At 39.5% G+C, this 21,562-nt stretch overlaps 1 protein-coding gene across 9 annotated transcripts in view; it reads left to right on the forward strand.

Moving 5' to 3' along the window:
• Nucleotides 1-21,562, forward strand: part of PRRC1 (proline rich coiled-coil 1) — a 35,750-nt gene that overhangs the window by 12,674 nt on the left and 1,514 nt on the right. For 8 of the 9 annotated variants that reach the window (XM_039544990.1, XM_039544993.1, XM_039544994.1 and 5 more), the window contains 6 exons: nt 797-1,204; nt 1,811-1,974; nt 7,751-7,853; nt 14,355-14,518; nt 15,355-15,458; nt 16,361-16,463. In XM_039544990.1, the coding sequence (XP_039400924.1) occupies nt 797-1,204; nt 1,811-1,974; nt 7,751-7,853; nt 14,355-14,518; nt 15,355-15,458; nt 16,361-16,463 (1,046 nt within the window). Of the gene's footprint in view, nt 1-796; nt 1,205-1,810; nt 1,975-7,750; nt 7,854-14,354; nt 14,519-15,354; nt 15,459-16,360; nt 16,464-19,357; nt 19,413-21,562 lie in introns of all 9 variants that reach the window. The other variant, XM_039544997.1, reaches the window with a different exon arrangement.

Here is a 21,562-nt window from a genome sequence, read left to right on the forward strand (position 1 = left end):
ATGGTATCATTTTTACATAGGCACTCTTCTCTTAATAGCAGTTGGTGCTGTGGGGTGTGCAATAATGTTGACGTGAGAACCTTAATTTAAGCATTTCCTAACATTTCCCTTCACTGCCCCCCCACCTTATATCATTATTCATTTCTTGTTAATTTGCATTATTATGTATCTTAAACTCAAAGTACTCTCTACACTTTATACTGCTATCACACACAGCAATCGTTTCACAGTACCGAAAGGTAACCGCTACTGAGGTGAAATGTGGAAGCTGTTAAGTGTACAGCAGTACTACCCAAGAGTTTAGCACAGGAAGTACAGCAGAATACATCATACCTATCTAGTTAAAACTTAGGTGAAATTAAGGTAGTTGGAATTTAGCTAGATTCCACCTTGAGTTATTAAAGTCTTACAGAATCTCTAATGAATACTTCTTCCAGTAGCACAAGTCCTCCTAATATCATTTTGGAGTGTTAACTGAGTAGTGACTCAGAAAGAAGATTGTCACCTATTGAACTGGCTTTTGGAAGTCTCCATTCAAATACTGACCCATCCTGCTGCTGCCTAGCTTGATATCTGATGGGGTCACAGTGGAAGATGGGGCATCACTTACTTTTTTGGTTAAAGTTTACTTGTAACTAAAATCATTACTTCATACAACTAGGTTTTGAACTCAAACTTATTTTGGGGGGGGGGGGGATCTTTAGGTATCTTATTCAGCTATTTTGTAAACAATTTTAAAGCTATGATAACTTTTTATTAAAGTGCCTTTTCTTTTTTCCGTTTTTTCCCCTCCTAGCTTTGTCCAGTTCTCTCACTGCTCCAGACATATCCCCTCTCCCATCTTTCCCTCCTCAATCATTCTCCACACCTCTACCACCCCTAGTGTCTTCACTTTCTCCTATGAGGTCGTCAGCACCTTTGCCATTTGTGCCTTCTGCAACAGTTTCAACTATTGCACCCCCTTTAATTCCTGCCCCACCTCTTATTACCCCTCCAACCGCTTCAGCTTTTAGCGGTGCCATGTCCCATTTCTCAACACCACCTCCCCTAAGCTGTATTCCTAGCCCTAACCTTTCTGCACCTCCCACGGCACCCCCCATTTCAGGATTTTCCATTGCTTCATCCTATGACATTACCAAAGGTCATGCTGGGCGAGCACCACAGACCCCGCTGATGCCATCGTTTTCTGCACCTTCCGTCACAGGTAGTATTTTGTTCTGTCTTTGTAAGATGAGGCAAGTTTTCATTAGTGACCTTATGTGTAACATAAGGGATAGTAGGGTGTCAGCATTTTTCTATTCAACCTGCCTCCCTGTAGAGAAATGCTGGCTGACTTCTGTATTATGCCAGGTGTATCTATCTCATTCTGCGTATAAAGAGGTGGGAGTGGCTTTTTGGGGAGAAGTAGTCATGGTCTAGTACAGAAGTGTCATTTCAGGGAAACCCTAGGAACATACAAGTTTAGGGGAAAAAATGTAACTAAAACAAAAAGTTACTCAGGATAACCTGTGTAGCCAAACTCCACTGTAAGTAATGTATGTGGGCTCTGTTCAGAACAGGGTGGAAACTCCACTTGCTGTACAATGATAATATAGTATAACATTTTGAATCCATAAAGTATACTCTAAATGCTGTAGTTTCTAAACCAGCTGGTGAGATACAGAGAGCTGGCTGGTCATGTGATGCTGGCTTCTGCTTTCTTATTTCCAGCCTCTCTCTTGCTTTAAGACAGCTAAAAGAATATTGCTATAGCAAATTAATTGTGGTAGGATACATGAATGTTTGTGTGTGGCTTATTTTTGCTTTTCAGGTGTCTTGACAAATCCTGTTACTCCACAAACAACTTTCCCATCCTCTCTGGTGCCCGGAACTGGAAGTGGCTCTGCAATAACTTTCCCAGAGGAGCATGAAGACCCCAGAGGAGCTGGCATACAGAATGAAGCATCTGCTGGAGGCCTCTGGGGATTTATAAAAGTAATTTTTTTTTCTTTTACCATTTGTGGATTAAGTCTTTTAACAAACTAAAATGTACCATAGGTTCTTCAAGTATGTGTTAGTGTGGATCCCACTGTAGGTGCACATGAACTTCATGCATGTGAGACCAGAAGGCATTAATGTCAAGAAGGCTGCATCCCTCCCTCATTTCCCTCTTACTGCCTGTGGCAACAAGATAGAGCCTGGCATTATTCAGACCATTAGTTCATAACTCAGGCTAAACTTCAAAGCCTTACAAAGTCTTCAGCACTACTACTTATCTTTTATGTTCAACTACCATGAACCAATGTAGACTGAGCTTTACTGGTCAGACCCCTCTATAGAAAGCTTCTTAACATGGCAGATTTGAAACCTTCAGGCTTTAAGCCGTGTCCTGTGATGGACTAATCCCCCTGAAGGTCGGACACAGTATTTGTGTCTTCTGCTTGGGGAATGGCATATTCTGAGCAGATTCTTGGTTTGCTTGTCCTTCTCTGCTATAATGCACAAGTTGCAAGGCCTGAAACTCCATCTTCTGGAACAGTCCATATAGGTCTCATCAGACCTCAAGGAAACAAGCTCCAGAATCCCACCAGTGAACAAGTCCGCATCCTACATTGGCTCTGTCAAGCCAGATAGGTGACACCTGAGACAAGTGCAGAGAAGACTGCTCCATGGGAAGATCTGGTACAGGCATTCCTGGCACTGAAGCTGCCCTCAACAATTTTGAAGCTAGCACCAAAACCTCCGATTTTGAAGTCAAGTACCACTAAGGGCTGCTCCAAATATAGAGGTTGACACTCAAGAAGAAGCTCACTGTCATCCCACAAGGACAGACTGCTGCAAAGCATTCACAGAGAAGTCCAAGCCCTGTACAGACTCAAGAACTGAGAAAGGGCAGGCTACTATGCAGCAGATTCTGCTGGCCCTAGTCCTGGCTCCAATAATTCATCACTCATTGTTAATCCTGGCCTTGGGGGATGAGACTAGGGCAGAACTGGATCAATCATTGATGCTGAGACACCTACTGGCACTGGTACAGACTCTGGTACTGCGAGCACCTTACATGTTGCTGCTGCCCCAGAAGAGGCTTACTGCTTCTCACCGTCACTGGGGCAAATGTTTTCCCATCACTGAGTAGAGAACTTTCCTCTGATCAGTGCTATTGGGAGCCCTATGGGCTTCTCTTATAGATCTCAAATACGACTGGCCCATCAAGACTGGCATTAGACTGACCAGCATCCAACAAAGTCTGCTGTACTCCTGTGTTGTACAGCCAGTATCACAGGCATTGAGAAGCCATTTTCCATAACTGAGGGAAAGAGAGAGCTCTCTCTTGCTAGCAGTATGCATGGCCAGACCTCTAATACCTGAATACCAGAAATAACCAGATTTAGGGTCAGAACAACATCAGTACCCCAACTCATCGCAAAAGAATCTCTTCTCTTTGTTGCCAGATGAAACTGTATCCTTGATATCAGTACTGGCACCAGATGACTTCAGGGTGTTCCAGGCACTCCTTTTGTCAATTTCCAGTCTCAGCAGTCCTCAGAACAGAGAAATCTCACAAGCTCTTTGAAAACCTGTCAGCTTTTGGTCTTGTCAGGATCACCCTTCCCATTAATGAGGGACTGCTCGACCTCGCTAAAGCTCTGTGGCAGACTCCATCCATAGTAACGCCAATGACAAAACAAGCTGAGAAGTACCAGGTGTCTGCCACAGGATTTGAGGACCTTTTCACTGTCCCCAAGCTGGGCTCCTTAATTATGTGACTTCTACAAGAGAGGTAGAAATTGAGCTAAAGCACATCTAAGGACGAAGACCCTAAAATACTCAATTTATTTGAGAGGAAGTCATGCTGTTCAGCTTCGTTCCAGCTGTGTGAGGCTAACAGCCAGCCCTTTCTGCCGAAGTATGATACTTACAAGAAAGAGTGTCACCCTGTTCAACATGGAATTTCTTTTATGACAGCAGAGGATCTTCAGGACATAATTTAGAAAGGCCAGCACCAATGGTGGCCAAGACAGTGTTGCAGGCAGCAATGGATGCTTTAGACATTGCAGGTCGGTCTTTGGCCACTGTAGTGGTCATGCATAGAGCACTGTGGTTCTAGGCAGTGGGGAGGTTCTTGGACTGCAGATGGCCTGCGGGCCAGGACTTTGAGACCTCTGCTTTAAAGGAAGCAGGCCCAGCCCATGCCTGCTGTTCCTGATTTGATACTTTCCTTTCTGAAGGTCTGTCGTGTTCCAGAATCTCTTGGGTTCCATTTTAGCCTTCCTGGGTTACTTGTCAGCCTCCCGACTCCCAGTTTTCACTAGGCAATCCTTCTGGAAGCAATAGAACACCCTTCCTGGAATTAATTATTATCTGCTGGAGTGAGCTGGGCTCCCTCCCACTCCTAGCAGTTTCTGTGAAGATTAGTGATTGCTTAGCGTAGGCTGGATCACAACTCTAGTTCTGACTTCCTGGTGTAGTCCACCACATACAGCTGCTTCTCCAGGGACTTTGATTTCTTGTTTTCACACCCAGTAACGGTTGACTGCATCACACAAACATTATGCACTTGACATGGCAGCAAAGCCAGACGTCAAATTTTGGGAGAACAATACTTCACTGTCTGACTGAGACAGCGAAAACTTCTCAGTCCTACCATCCAGGGAGGATACTGCTTGCCAGTAACCTGCAGCAGGATCTACACTGACACATACTTGAAGAAGAGAGAACAGTTACCTACCCGATAGTCACTGGTTCTTTGATCTGTTGTAATCAGTGTGGTTCCTATATCTTGCCCTCTGTCCCTCTTTTTGGAGTCCTCAGCAATACAAACTTTGAATTACAAGGAACTGACAGAAGGTCATGGTGGGAGCATAAGGTAATGCGGGGAATGTGAGCACAAGCGCAGGGTAATGCAGGGAACGTGTGCATTCACGACTGACATAACTATTAAAAAAAACCTTTCTCATTCATGCACACCTACAATGGAAACTACACTGACTACAACAGCTCAAAGAGCCACAGTTACTGTAGGGTAAGTAACTGTTTTATTTGCTGTATCTAATCAGTTAGCTCATCAAGCCTTATACCTGTTTCTAGCAATGACCAGTGTGACGGTTCATAGGAAAGTGGAAGATGTCTTTCCTCCCCCATCTCCTTGATCCCCAAATTAATGCACATGGTTACTTCTGCAGTGCTGCACAGGGTGGCAGAGGGACAGATTTTTATCCTGATTCCTGTATCAAATATCTTGTGACCTGATGAATGAGAATTGACTATTGTTGTTAACATGTAGCAGTCATTGCTATTGTTTATAAATTATGTGGATTTATTTATGTGCTGCATCTGCAACAAAGAAATGGAAATTATCAGTATTTTGTGGAAAGTGCTTTGGTGGTCAGCAATTTAAAATACTTTGATAACTTTTCTAAGTATTGCACATTTCCTCAAAATATTGTAAATATACTGAGCAACATAAATAACAAGTGCTGCACACTAAGAGAAAATTTCCTGGGCTATAAGATGCCTTTCTAAAGCAAAAATGTAGATATATAAATGTGAATGACTTTTAAGTCTGGTTTTATACTTGATTGTATTTTTTTTTGCTAATTTTTGTGCTTGTGAAATGCTTTTTGTCAAAGTGTTATTGAGCTGACTCTTCATTGGTGCCTTCACTAAACTAAATAAGTCTGATTAAGCTGCTCTGGAGTGACACTGGCATTCACTGTGATTTGGGGGAGTATTTGCATTCATATTGAAGAATACAATTTGAATGCAGTAGAAAGCAGTTCCACCTATGATGATTTGGCAGAGGAACATTGGGCACATTGCCAATATTGTCTGGAACCTATATATAAATGACTTTCAGCTATGTCGCTTCAGAAAGCTTTGTTAATGGTGGACTATACAAAAATAGATCACATTGGCTTTTCCAGAAGGTAAAAAAAGAAACCCTCCTTCTTAATGTTCGTTTAAAATTGTTTCAGGCAGTCCAATTACATGGTGTGAAAGCATCTGTAATCAATACTAGGGACCTATACATAAATACAACCCTAGGATTTCTGGTCTTAGGGTAGTGGTACTAGACAAGCTACAGTATGTAATGCTCTTGGTCACTGAGAGAGAGGGGTTGTTTAATGTACATCTCAATAAAGCCTTTCAGTAATGAATTTATGGAGTAGCATTAGTGGTAAGGTCAGAAAAGTGTACCCTAGTTGAAAAGAGTCATACTACAGTAGTGAGACCCCAAAATTCTTGTGGTGGAAGAGAATTCATTAATGTGTTTACACCGCGCATGCATACATATGCGTTCTCGTTCTCGTTTGCTCTTTCTCTCGTGTATGTGTCTGTTAGCCAAGAGAAAAGGTAAATCTCAGTCTCTGTTCTGTGGCTAAAAATCATGATTTAAAAAAAACTTAAATCATATTTTTACATGCATTTTTGGTTTTGTTTTTTTACTTTTCATTTTATAGACTTAAATTGTTATAGTAGTACTTGTTTCTTAGTTTAATGGTTCAATCTCCTTTCCCCCAACTGAGATCTGAAATTCAATAGGAAAAATTTCACACTTAAATTGCTCATTTGTGCTGAAACAAATCCAGGGCCTCATTAATATCTTTAATGCACAACACCACAAACTCCAACCCAAAATTGATAAGCAAAAGAGCCTGAGCTGTGTTTGCAAACAATGTTACTTTTTGATGTATTGAATTTCTACGTTTCAAGAAAGCTTGAAATGCTTTGATTATACTGTCCTCTTTCATCAGAGTTTGAAGTCAGTGGGAGCTGTGTGCCCAAATTACAAAGGTTCTTTTGAAAATGCCAACATTAAGAGCCTAAATTCAGGCCTAGAAATCTAACTTAAGGTTTCTATTTCTGAACTTTGGCCTGTTTTTTTAATTTTTTTTTTTTTTACTTTTTTAGTACACCATACCTTCAATTGAAAGTTTAAATAATGTTTAATTGTTAAAACTGAGGTAACTTTCATTTTGAAGCGAGAGAGATTTCATACCACTAAGATTTTTAATAAACATTTTAGCTTTTAATTCTGGAAACAATTATGCACATGCTTAGCAAGCACAGGGTAGTCCCATTGAATTCAAGAACTTATGGGATCAGGACCTTAATTTTCAATATTTAGTTTTTTGCATATAGCATTTGTGTAAAATTCAACTAAGATACACCACCAATAAGTGCATTTCAAAAAAGCACTTATTCTGCATATGAGCATTTAAAAAAACATTAGTTCTGTGTAAATTTTAATCTAAAATTGCAATGGCACAAATTTTTGCATCAGTTTTACAAAGCCTCAAACTGATTTTAAATCATTTCAGTCTGGTTTCTGCCCTGAGATGCATAATGTCAAAAAGTGTGGATTTATCTTCCTTAGATGCCTACTAAGTGTCTTGACTTTTATTTCAGGAGTTCTCAAACTGGGGGTTGAGACCCCTCGAGGGGGTCACAAGGGTATTACATGGGTGGTCGTGCGCTGTCAGCCTCCACCCCAAACCCTGCTTTGCCGCCAGCATTTTATAATGGTATAAATATATATGTGTTTTTAATTTATAAGGGGGCGGGGTGTCGCACTCAGAGGCTTGCTATGTGAAAGGGGTCACTAGTATAATAGTTTGAGAACCACTGTTTTATTTGAATGGAAAATCTGAAGCAACTTGCTGTCCCAGGTTTGTTTCAAGTGTAATATTTCAAGGTTTAAGAAAAGGCCTAAAGGTTTGAGAATAAACTCAATATACAGTATTTACTTATTTATTTGTTAATTTTACAGGGTGTAGCTGGGAATCCTATGGTAAAGTCGGTGCTTGATAAAACAAAACACTCAGTAGAGTCCATGATCACCACGCTGGATCCTGGCATGGCTCCATATATCAGTAAGTATTTGAGGCAAACTTCCATAGGGTAGTAAGTGTGAATCATACAGAACTTGTAAGCTTAAAGTGGATCTTATACTCTTTAGAAGAACTTTTAGGTACTGTACTGGTTTACAATGAAACTGATCATTTAAAAGCAGTACTGGAGTGTGGTGTACACCAAATTTTGTATGTAAGACAGGGGTTTTTGTTGTTTGTTTTTTAATGTTGGGCCATGGTTCAAGTTACACAACACTGACTTTTAGTGATGTGGTAGTGATGGAATCATTACATTTGGAATGCTGCTATCTTTCTATGCCCCACTTTGCAATCAGTTTGTAACTTCCTCAATTAAACTTGGGGTTGAAATGTCTCTAATTTGGCTCAGGAAGTATGCCATAATTTCTAAAAATAGGCACTTTTTGGAAAGTTGTATAAAAACCCATTCTGCCACCTTAATTGGATGTTTTGTCAGGATGGTCTTATGGTAAAGCGCTGGACTGAGACTCAAGGGGCCTGGATTCTAGTCACAGTTTGCCACAGACTTTGTGTGATCTTGAGCAAGTCACACAGCTACATCTACACTATGAGCCACGGGTGTGATTCCCCTGCTCATGTACGCATACTTACGTTAACTTTTGTCAAGCTAGTGTGAGTATAAATAGCAGTGTAGCTGTGGGAGCATAGGTGGTGGTAGTGGACGCATGGCTGAGCTGTGTCGAGTACATATCCACTGGTTTCAGGTGGGTTTGTGCTCAACTATGCGTCTGCTGTCACTACCCGTGTTACGTCATCTGCACTGCTATTTATGCTTGGGTAGCTCAATAAGAGCTGGGATGACCATGTTTACACAAGCAGGGAAATCACACCCCTAACTCACAGTGTAGATGTAGCCTTAATCTCTCTCTGCTTTCATCTTCTGCTTGTATGTTATATCCCTTTGTCCCTCTCATTAGACTGTAAGCGCTTCAGTGCAGGGACTGTCTCTTTGTATTACACTAGTGCCTAGAAGTCCTACCTGAGATTGGTGCCCCATTGCGGCATAAACACACAGTAAGAGACAGTCCCTTCACTAAAGAGCTCACAGTCTAAATAGACAGGACAGACAAGAATGGGATGGGAAACAGAGGTGTGTAAAGTGACTTGATGAAGCAGGTTAGTGGCAGATCTGGGAATAGAACACAAGTCTACAGTGTAGTCCAGGGGATAGGCCAGTGGCCCACACTGCTTATACCAGCGTTGGTTGGATTTCTAATGTATAGGTTGTTATGTCTGCACAATATGTTAACTTCAGAAAGATCACTCATGGTGTCTCTAAATATTTGCAGGTGCAAACTTTTGAAGGTGAGCAGTTATCTGGGCACCTGCAGCTATCTCTTTATGGTGCAGTTCTTTGTCTGCTGTAGTCGTCTGCATAGATGCATATGAAAATACAAAAACTGAGGGAAGGGAGAGGGAAGAGCTTGGAATCTTATTTAATAACTAGTAACTGAAAGTCCGTGCCCACCCATGGGTATGACATTTGGGTCAAGTAATTCACCATCCCTGCAGTCTCCTTCATACAATAATGAAATTGTTGCATGCAAATTAGCTGTAGCATAAGAGTGGTGATTTGTTGAGTTACCTCTGTTGTCACAATGATGTAAGACTTTGCATGGCATAGCTACAATAAAGGCATGCATCTATTCCCTGCATGGATGTAATTTGTAAAGTCACAATGGCTGAGAACTTAAATTGGATGGTAATAAACTCTGAAGCCCAGTGATGGTTGAACCTGGTGATATTCTGAACAAAAAGAGTTCTCAACCTTGCTTGTAGCTGTTTCCATTGCTTCATGCTGGCTAAACAGACATTCTAGACTTCAGAGTGACACACAGTGAGCATCCTGGAATCTTAGAACAGACTGTACAGCAACTTTAAAATATTTTAATTACATAGTTATTCTTGGCTAAAAGGAAAAAAAATGTAATGTAGTTTAGAGCTAAAATATGTTGCATGCCTCAAGTGTGTTGGAATTTGTTTTTGTCCCTTTAGTAGTCCAATAAGTATGCTAATGGCCAAGGAATACTCACCCGGCTAGTGGCTTATTTCTACTATAAAATGGTGCCTTTGTGGCAGACATGCCAAACCCATGAAAAAAATGCAGAAATTGTGCCTGTTTTTGGTTTAATTGGCTTGTGAGTTGCTTGTTGGGCTTGTAGCTTGTCACTTTTTTTTTTTTTTTGATTGGCTCCTGGCAAGGGAGGGAGGGAGTCAGGGGTGCACAGCAGTCCCACCACAGTCTCAGACTGCACGCCGGGGGGATGTAGTCACGTAGAGTGTTGGGGTTCTTAGGAATTGGCTTGTTTTGGCCTTGTTTTGAAATGGGATTCGCTTGATTTTTGGCTTATTGTGAAAGTCACGGTGCTTATTTACTGCATGAAAGTTGGCAACTGTGCTTTGCAGTAAAGTCCATTGGATTTCGTTTTTAACTATTTTGAGGGAATTTCATTAACCACACCCTTCTAGTATGAAGAACAATAAGAAGATAAAGTTCTCTTGTGTGCCACTTATATTTTGAATAAATGTTTAAGATTTTTATTTAAGGTTATGTAAATTGCTTATACAAATCTTCCATCCAGTATGCTTCCATTTAAATGTGTTGCGTTTTCATGCAACAATGTCATTGTACAGCCACTTTCAACTTTCTGTAGTAAAACCTACCTAATGTAGTACTTAAATATCATCCAGCATAGTTCTGATACCAGAAAGTGAGAATGGAAAATCACTAAAAGGCCACAAAACACAACTTGAGGGTTTGTAGAGGCATGAAGAGGAAATGCTAATACTTGAATGTTTCTCCTCTCTCCAAGACCTGAAGCCCAACGTGGGTTGGCAAAAGTTTTTTATATTTCATTTAAGAAACTGATTTGGGATCTTTACTCATAGCTGACTTGGGAGTTGTTTCAAAGTTAAACTTTAAAGCTGCCCAGCCAGTTCTGAAGCACTGTTGAGTATGGTGAGTGGGCTGAGAGGAAAAACAGCATTTGCATTGCTGCTTGAGAATTGCTGGCAGCAGAATTCAAAGAGAGACTTCATAGTACTCAGCACTTTGGAGGTGTTGGAATACATAATATGTTACTTATAATAGATTTGAGAGCTGTTTTGGGGCAGGGAACCCCAAAGCTCTAGTAAATCTAGAGTTAAAGGTTCCTACTACAATCTTGGTTTCAGAGTAGCAGCCGTGTTAGTCTGTATCCGCAAAAAAACCGGGAGTACTTGTGGCACCTTAAAGACTAACAAATTTATTTTAGCATGAGCTTTCGTGAGCTGCAGCTCACTTCTTCGGATGCAATCTTAACTCTCTCCTCTTTCAGAGGATCTGATCATGTAACTCTAGGCAATTTTATGTGATATTCAGCAAACAATACAATATTATCTAATGCAGTAATAAACTTGGAAACTTAAGATTCAGTTAACCAAATGAACTTGCCCACGTTGCAAGTTATATCAAATTGTCTGAAAAACACACGTGTCAAAGGGGAAAGTAGTTCTTGGAACTTTAACTGTTATGTATACTGCCATTTTTTGTATTTGAGGAACCCTGTATGTCGCAGGATCATGACAAATTTGCAACCTTCCTGTTGTCACGAAAATAGCAAAAGGCTCATCCCTGGCATCCGGGTGATTTCCCCCTTCTTTGCAGAACTTCAAATCCCGGCTCCAAATCTGGGGGTGCTAGAGTTGCTCAGTGGAAAGGTTGTAAGAATTTTTTTTAACATGGGCAAAAACAATATATTTTCCCTTATGTCATTCTTGGAAAGAGCTGAACTGTTTTAACTTACATGTTCTAAAAAGAATTTAGCCTAAGGCAGGCACCTGGCATGGAATATTTCAGTCTGAAGTTTGGCCAAATTGTGAGCTGCTGAAAATGGGGTCTTATAATGGAAGGCATTGAGCAGGCTTTACTATTGGTGGCGCTGCCAGCTCTGCTTATATGAAGCATGTGTTACCAGTTTTGTAATCACGTAATGAAAGCCTCTGTTGTAATCTGTACATTAGAGGAGGAGAGCTAAACTTGACATGCTAACCTTAACTCTGAATTTCCTGACTTATGGTTAAAACCTCAAATTTAACATAGCTTTTTAGCACATAATACAGGGGTAGGCAACCTATGGCACGCGTGCCGAAGGCAGCACGCAAGCTGATTTTCAGCTGCACTCACACTGCCCGGGTCCTGGCCACCAGTCTGGGGGGCTCTGCATTTTAATTTAATTTTAAGTGAAGCTTCTTAAACATTTAAAAAACCTTATTTACTTTACAGACAACAATAGTTTAGTGTATGTGTGTATATGTATATGTATATGTATATATATATAGATAGATAGATAGATAGAGACCTTCTAAAAACATTAAAATGTATTACTAGCATGTGAAACCTTAACTTAGAGTGAATAAATGAAGACTTGGTACACCTCTTCTGAAAGGTTGCCAACCCCTCACATAATACCTTTATTTCTATATTGTAGCATTGTACAGCATATAAGATGAGTGAACACATGCTCTCACACACTCTTTACAGAAAAATAATGATCATAAACCCAGGGCCGAGTCCTGCTCTTAATAAAGTTAATGGCAAAACCGCTGTTGAATTCAGTGAATATAATGTTGGGAATGAATCGCTTTCTTTTCCACCTAGTTACATTTCTGAGTGTGTCCTTGAATCCTGATAGCTTTGGTTTGACAAGCTGCAGTATCTTTCTAGCTCATGTAGTGCGTGCTACAATAAAGAGTGTACCATATGTAGAATAGTTTATTGGACATATAACGGATTAGCATTAGCACCAACCCCCTGGAAGATTTTTATGCTGTCAGGGCATTCCACTAGCGTTTACTCCTGCATAAGTCCTACGTGACTCTTCAAACACCTGTTAAACTATAGTGCCTGATTCCTTATTCATATCAAGATGTTCTCAGTTTTCTGTCTTGCTGTACCTTAAGGTTTAATGCAATTGTTAATGTTCAGTAATATATACATAAAATTCCATCAAGCAATATGGTTACTTTTTGAATTTTTTGTTTTAAAAATGAAAGGCTTGGGTAGAATGTCCTGTTGTCACCATTCTGGCAAACCTTCAGTGACTTCTAATACAGAGAAACTGTTTCCCGTAATTGAGGGTTGACAAATCAATATGGGCCAAGGTGAAAACTCTTCTTTTCCCAATATTTTAAGTTTCATGTTGATTGTGGTAAATGCTACTGTTGATGACATATTGGGGGTAAGTACTGCAGACTTCAGCAGCAGGTTTTCTAGGTGCAGTGTTTGATGTCTGTAGCATCTGCTTGTTTTTTGTCTCTTCTCCCCCCCCCCCCCCCCAAGCAATACATTATCTTGGCCTTTTTTAAAGAGGCTGCTTTCATTTTCTGTTTGTTCCTGCTGTCAGAGGATTTTCAGAAATGGCAGCTTAACAGACTAACAACTTTCCAGTCTTCTCTGTCTGTACAAAGTATTAATATTTGATACTTTGCAAGGGAAAATTAACATCCAACTAAACTACTTGAAGTTCAGCATTGTTTGCTTGAAAATACCAACATGTTATATTGAGAGGGGTTTTAAGCTGTTCTTGAGAAGTGAAGCATGTTGCAGCAAGGACTTTTGGAAGGTGCTGTGATGGATTAAAGCTTATCCAAGATTGACTAGTGAAAATAAAGGGAATGTAATATCAAAAATAGTCTTAGCAGCAGTTAAAAAGCAATTGTGTGGAGGTGGTGAAAATGTCATTTTTAGGCTTCTTCCAAAAGTATGAATTGTTTACTATAAAACGTTTTTCTTTAAATTCTTTCCTTAAAAATTATTTTCTTGATTAAAAATACAACCCACATTTCATAGATGTTATCTGTCTAAGGAAAACATGAACTACAAAGATGCGGAACCATTAGAGCTGCAAACAAGCAGACACAGTTAAACAATCTATGTTGAAGCTCATGGTTCAAGAATATACTTGGAAAAAACCCTTTCTTTTGAGCTTTTACAGTCTTGTAAGTGTTAACAAGTATGAGGTGTCAGTTCATTTGCTTGTGAGCAAGTTTCCACATCACCAAAACATATCAGACTTTATACCTATGGCCAGGATTTAAAAAAAAAAAAGCGTTAACCAAAGTTAGGCTTCTAAATTCATATGCTGGCTTCTATAAGTTGTCTGATCTTTAAAAAGGGCTGACTATCATCAGCTCCCATTGACTTCCCTGAATGCAAAATTTACTTTAAAAAAACTTAATTGTAACTCCTTCACCTAAAAGATTTCCTAAGTAGAGGTTACTTCATAAGAGATGGCTTGTGGGAACAGTTTCCTTCTAACCAACACTCCTGTTTCCAGTACCCATTACAAGAAACTCAGCTTGACATGTACCAATGGATAGTGCGTTGTACATGTACAGTACATGAGGAAGATAGGGAAAGAGACTACTGATTTTTATTGAGGCCTACTCTGAGATGTGAGTGTATTTTGAATTAGCTTCTATTAAAATATTTTGTCTTTGTAGAATCTGGGGGAGAACTGGACATAGTGGTTACCTCCAATAAAGAAGTAAAAGTTGCTGCCATTCGAGATGCTTTCCAAGAAGTCTTCGGAATGGCCACAATTACAGGAGAAGCTGGACTGTCTAACATTGCACCACAACCTGTGGGCTATGCAGCTGGATTAAAAGTAAGGGGTTAATGGCAATGTCGAAAGTTTTGTGCAGAGAATATCACAAATATCAGTGATCATGAGTGGAGCAATTTGCCTAGAACAATCCCATCCTCTGAGAAATACCTTTTTGTCTCCCCAGAAAAATTAAATGGAGAAGCTTTCTTGTTCATTACTATCTTTGTGTATAGGTGTCATCTATGCCAAGTCAGTCATTAGAAAATGGTCTCAGGCATTTGTGTCGTGTTGCAAAGACAGTTAAAGGGCATAAATATTTTGTCCATTTTCTACAAGGTCACTGACTGCAAATGTACCTAGCATATTGTGTCAAATCATAAGAGTTTCACAGTGTATCAATTCTTGGTCCCCTGTCTACTTTACAGTACCATTTTAAATAAATTACACTAGTTTTAAAGGAGAGAGTCTCCTATGATGTTACCAACTTGATAAAGTTTTAACACAACCAGAACATAACTTTAGAGAATATAGGTGAGGGTAATAGAAACATTTACAATCTTTAACCGTGGTGAAACTCGGCACCATTACAAATAAAGGTGTCTTAACTTTCTTTCAATGTAAAGCTAGTTATTTTTCACAGGAAGTCAGTAATTTGATTTGTAATGAACTAAAGCAAATTTGAAACTGTCAAAGTTTTATCACAGTTCCTGTAACTTTTGGGATTCTAAAGGAAGCATTTTTTATTTCAAAATGTTGTTTGTTATGCAACACGAAAGGCTTTTTGAACAATATCTGTGGTGTATCTTAATGATAAAAGTTACATTCGTCCATCAGTTTTATGCTGTGTTGTGACATGAGGAGAATATTTTCTAATAACTTGTTACGTTGTCATCTAGGGAGCTCAGGAAAGGATAGACAGCTTGCGTCGGACTGGAGTGATACACGAGAAACAGCCTGCTGTATCTGTAGAAAATTTCATCGCAGAATTGCTTCCTGACAAGTGAGAGGCTTAAACGTATTCTTTGGAAGAAAAATCATTCTGTATTAGGTCCAGGTGCCCCATAAAGAGTTGTTAGCAGTATTCTACTTGGGAGATGAAAGGAGAGAATCTGTCAGTGTACGGTATTGTCTTGGCAGGCTCTGCTTTGATGAAATTGTTCAGCTTCTTGTCCAAAAAATCTTGAGAGCTTAATAGCTAAATTCTGTCAGGTTTTGAGACTCAAAGTTGAAAAACATGCTACAGTTGCACTTAAATCTACAGAAGTGAGAAACTTATAATAAAGTAAGAGTTGGAATTGGTTACCAGTTCTGTTCTGAAATGACAACTGGTTTGGAGAGTATACTGGGTAGGTACTGAGACTCTAGTAATGTTATGCTGAGGTAGTACTTTCATCTAATAACATGATATTCTCAAGTCTGGTCAGTTTTCCTTTACTGTTCACACAAAATGTACTTCCCAGCACTGCTCTCAGCAGTTGACAGGCTTTTGTTTTGGAGTTCACATTAACTTGTTTTCTAAACAAACTATTTTCCTAAGAAAAGATGGAACTGACAAGTAATTGTTGAGGTAATTTGTTTCATAATACAATTTGAGAAGTATTAGGGCCCATTTCTTGTTTGTCTTATATGATTTCTTCAGAAAATACTTCTTAAGGGGGCGGGGAAAAAAAACAAGAACCCCTCCACAGCCTTGCCGATGTGCTGGGCTTTGATTTGTTTATTTTTTTGAACCTACTCTGTTCCATTCAGTTATACTTTTCAAAGCTACTTTTAATACCTTATGTATAAGATGGAGCTTGGATTTTAACCCTGCCAGAGTTGCATCATTGCCAGAATTCCATTCTTCAATTGGTTGATGTTCTTTACTGTTTAAAGCTTTGGGTAACTTGTGTGCCATTGCAGGTGGTTTGACATTGGATGTCTGATTGTTGAAGATCCAGTCCATGGAATTCATCTAGAAACTTTTACCCAAGCGACACCAGTGCCTCTCGAATACATTCAACAGGTGAGGTTTTTTTCCATCTTTTATCAGAGGGTAGACTTATGGCCTGAGCATTAGGATTCAGAACTCATGAGTACTAGTCTCATCACTGACACTGATTCTCTGGGCAGTTACCTTTCCATTTATAAAATGAGGCTACGGTCTACCTGAAAACTGTTGTGAAAGTTAGTCAATGTGTGTAGTGGCTTTTTGCAGATAAACACTGTACAAGTCTCATTACTTTTTTAAATTAAAAAATCCAGAACAACTTGTGTAGACACATTTCAGTTTGCAAACATGATATTTCATAGGTAGTCATTTAAATCCAAGATGACAGTTGGCAAAAGCCATGTCATAAAGATCTAGATTGGGCCCAGGAAAGAAATTTAAATTTTAAAATGCTTTCAATAAAGAATAATGGAATGTTTGAAAATAATGAATTATTAAAACATGCTGTGCAGGTTACTGCTGAGTCAATATATTTTTCCATCATTGAAAAGATGACAGTTTCTGAATCATAATGCTTGCATTTGTATTAAGTGTGACTCAATGACACGACAAGCTATTGCCCCATCCCACAATATATGAGGGCCAAAATGGTGAGCCAGCGTGGAGTCCTATTGCCTTCAGTGAACCTATATGCAAGGGTCTTCCCATGCATGGTGTTTTGCTGGGTTAAGACCTTCTGTTTAGCATATTTAATCTTGGTTTTAGGTTATTTTGCACATAAGGATCAGTTTTATTATTTTACGTTGTCTTGTCACTTTAAGTGAAGTGTAGCCTTGGTCTAGGGGACTTGGTATTCACCACTCCTGGATTCAATTCCTAGCATTGCCACAGACTCAGTATCACCTTTTCTAAGGGCCTTAGCCACCCTATTTCTTAGCTTGCCCTTCTTTACTTGCCATCTCCACAGAAGTATTGAGAGTTTCAATTAATAGTAAAACTATTTGAGAGGTTTGGCTGAGATGAGCTGTGTGAGTGCAAATTATTGTTTGTATACATAAATGTTAGCATTTTAACAATGTGACCTAGACTCCATTTAGATCTTCATGTATAAAATATGTAGCTATCACATAAGACTTGAGGCCAAGTTTAATGACTTTTTAAAAAGTTGAGTTCATAAATATAATTTAAACTGCCAACAATTAGCAGCAAACAGACAATTCCAAGATTCAGTAGCAGCAACCACTATGGAGGAAATGAGAATAAACAAACAATTGCCCTGTTATTTCTTAATTAGTGGGAAGTATCTCCTATCCAAACCTGTGTATGAGTTAAAATCCTGCATAAACAGATTTTTTGTTCTGAGGCTGTGACCTTAGAAGTTGTAGGCTGTGATCTTTCCTCTTTGGCCTGTGGCACTCCAACAAAGAGAGGGAATTTCAGAACTGACTCTCCAATCAGAATGCCCTTTGAAGGTTTAAACTTCAGAATGTCTGAGCTCATATCAGAGATGCAAGGTAGGTGAGGTAATATCTTTTATTAGCCTAACTTCTGTTGGTGAGAGAGACAGGCCCTGAAGAAGACATCTGTAAAAGCTCCAAAGCTTCTCGTTCTTGCCAATTGAAGTTGGTCCAATAAAAGATATTACCTCATCCACTTTGTCTCTCCAGTATCCTGGGGTCTACCTGGCTACAACTACACTTCATACAACGTTAGTTTATCTCATCCACTTTAAAGAACACAAATCAAATATAACCTATCATCATCTAGCTTTTGCAAAACATAACCAATAAGAATTTTTTCCTATTGTTTCCCAACATTTTTCTGTAGGAACTTTCCCATGAAACATTGCTAATCAAAACTATATTCAGAACAAAAACTAACTTCAGTTTCAGTTTTTGAAAACCCAAAACACCCAGATGTGGGTGTTTATCTGTTTTGCTACTGAATCCAATGGAAGACTGCCTGAATCTTTTTTCACTTTAATTTTTCAGAACTTTGTCCAACTTTGGGGAATGTGCACATTCCAAAAGGAAAAATGTAACTTTTTTGGTCTCGTGAGCCCTGTTGACTTGTATTCAATTTGTGATCCATTGTAACCCTGAGATCATTTTTCAGCAGTACTATCACATTACCAGTTATTCCCCATTTTGTAGTTGTGCATTTAATTTTTCATTCCTAAGTGTAGTACTTGGCATTTGTCTTTAGTAAATTGCATACAAAAGTAAAAATACAATTTGTAGTGGCTAAGACCTAACTCAATAAGCCACAACCTTTGTTCAAGGCAGATTTCTTACCAATCTTTTTCTTTCCAGCCACAGCTGCCTTTTTGTCAAAGATCTTTGCCTAAGCAAGTTTTTTACTTACATTCAGGTCCCAGAGACTTCAGCCCCCTTGGTTGAATTATCTATCTTTCTCAGCTTGCAAGAGCTCTGGCCCCTTGTCTCTGTCCAGTGATGGACACCAAGATAGCTTCTTCTCTCTCCTTATATCTTCCCAATCTCACTATTTTGTCCCCAGACTCAGGATGGACCTCTTGCTGTTCTTCCCTTTCTGTGGACTTTCTATTCCCACGCTGATTCATATGTAAAAGGACTTCTTTTGTTTTCATTTAACAGTGCTACCTTCCCTCCTGTCTAGGGAAAAACCTGTTTCTCTCTCTGTGTTTGGTCACAGACTTTAAAGCATAATATCACTGAGTATCCAAATTTCCTCATATAGTGTTAATACATACATTTCATAATGATATTAATCAACAGTGCGGTACTAGCTTTCATAAAAGACCATACCTGATACACGTTTATAAAAAAAAATTATATACAATCAGTTAATTCCATTACTTATTGTTTGAGGTTCAAATCCCTTCCAGAGGCTCTCTCCCCCACTCGCTGGATTGATATCTTTGTTTACCTTTCTATATAACTGTGCCTTCGTGGTCTGCCTAACCAGCAAATACATATTTCTTTGTTTAGGTCAGACTGGCCTTATGCATTGCTTTCCAGTGACACATTACATGCCATCTTTTAGGTATGTATCATGATGGTGTGTCAGGTGTGGTGAGCATGTCAGGCCTGATAAGAGTTGCTGACACAGAGTAGTAAACCACCAATGGGTCTCTGTGTTACAGCATACACTCCACTCCATTACCTAAGTCATTAACAAAAATGTTGACTAGTACCAGGCCCAGGAGTGACCCCTGTGGGAGCCAACTAGATAAGCGCTCCCAGTTTGACAGCAAACTATAGATAATTACTCTTTGAGTATAATCTTTCAACCAGTTGTGCACCCACCTTATAGTAATTTCCTTAGTTTGCTTATGAGAATGTCAGATAGTATAAAAAGTTTTACTAAAACAAAGATATATCACATCTACTGCTTCCCTCCTAGTCAGTAGCAAGTAACCCTGTAAAAGAAGGAAAGTAGATTTGTTTGGTATGATTTGTCCTTGACAAAGCCAAGCTGGCTATTCCCTATAACCCTGTTATCCACTAGGTGCTTACAAATTGATTGTATAGTAATTTGTACCAGTAACTTGCCAGGGATCTGTTATGTAATTTCCTGGGTTCTCTTTGTTCTTGTTTTTAAGGATAAGTACTACTTTTACCCTTCTCCAGTTATCTGGGACTTTACTTGTCCTCCCTGAGTTCTCAAAGATAACTGCTTAATGGTTTTAAGATTGCTGAAACTAGTTCCTTAAGTACCCTACTGACGTGAATAACTTATCTAAATATTCTTTAGCCTGTTCTTTCACTGTTTTGGCTTGCATTTCTTCTCCCTTGTTGTTCATACTAATGGTGTTAGTATCTTGTCACCCATCAACCATTTTGGTGAAGACTGAAGCAAAATAGATATGAAATACCTCAGCCTTCTTGATCATCTATTATTAGCTCTCTTCTCCCCTCCTCCCCTCCCCCCCCCCCCCAGGACTTTACCCTCAACCAAGCGAGTGGACAAGAATACAACCTGCACCCCCTGACTCCTTCACCCTCACTGCCAGAGCCCTGTGCTCATTGCTGAGCTGCTCAGGGTCATATCTGGAGTGTCATTCATGACCATATGGATGAGCAGCATGAAGTAGTGGTTGGAGGGACAGAGGAGCCTTAGCAACTTTTCTGTAACATCTCAGGTGTAGGCTCCAGGCTAGCAGAGCACCTCCTGAAATATCATGTCAGGTTGGCAGTTGGATTCCTCCATTCCCCTCGAAAGGGAGTCCCTGACCACCAACATTCTGCACTGCCTTTTTGGGGTTGGGGGTGGCCGTAAGCATCCTAGCTTTGGGCGCAGGTGGCTCCTCCTTCTCAGCCATTGGGGCCTACTTCTCACATATTACCATCTGTCACAATTATCTATCCCCTTATTAAACAATTCTTTTGCTGCTGATTTAATTCTCTGGAGAGGAAACTTTGGTCTTGCATCAAAACTGTTGTATACTCTTGTCAATGACAACATTCATGACAATGTTAGGGCAGAATTTGGTGGTGGTCTAGCAAATGTACTGGCATTTATTGTCATCTAATGGTGTATTGCTTCTACAGGACAGTAGGATCTAGTGAGGCTGTGCTCACAATATTGGTATAGCAACATAGATAGACAGTGCACACCCTGGATCTAATTGAGTCAGTGAGAATGTTGCCACAGCAAGGAGCTAAGAATGTAACCCATTGTAATTTTAATGAAATTAGTATGGTATGGTGATCTAAGGAGTTGACACCCAGTTCTGGTATGGACTCCCTCTAATTTTGGGCAAATTGCTTGGAGTCTCTGCCTGATTTTCCACATTGAGCTGGGATACTTACTTGTTTCACAAGGTTGTTATAAGGATTATAATATTTTTAAAGCCCATTGAAAGATGAAAATCACTAGATATATAAGTAACTTTATTGATCACATCTGTTTGGCAGCTTTTTTTATATAACATTCTGGTAATGACAAGGTGACTTTATTTTAATAGTCATGCTGTACTCCAGCTCTGGGAATGTCTAATGGTTGTCTAAGATTGTAATATGTAGAACTATGAAAAACTGTTGGGGGGTGGGGCAGAGGTGTAACCAGTTATTATGGGGCAAACTTTTAGGATCAGATTCTAATACCCTTTCTCCTTGTATATTCTTATTCAGGAAGTCCGATTAAAATTACTGAGACTACTGACCAAATAAAGTGTTAATCCAGGGGAATAT

Source organism: Mauremys reevesii, linkage group 6 (genome assembly GCF_016161935.1).
Source record: "Mauremys reevesii isolate NIE-2019 linkage group 6, ASM1616193v1, whole genome shotgun sequence".
Taxonomy (NCBI): Eukaryota; Metazoa; Chordata; order Testudines; family Geoemydidae; genus Mauremys; species Mauremys reevesii.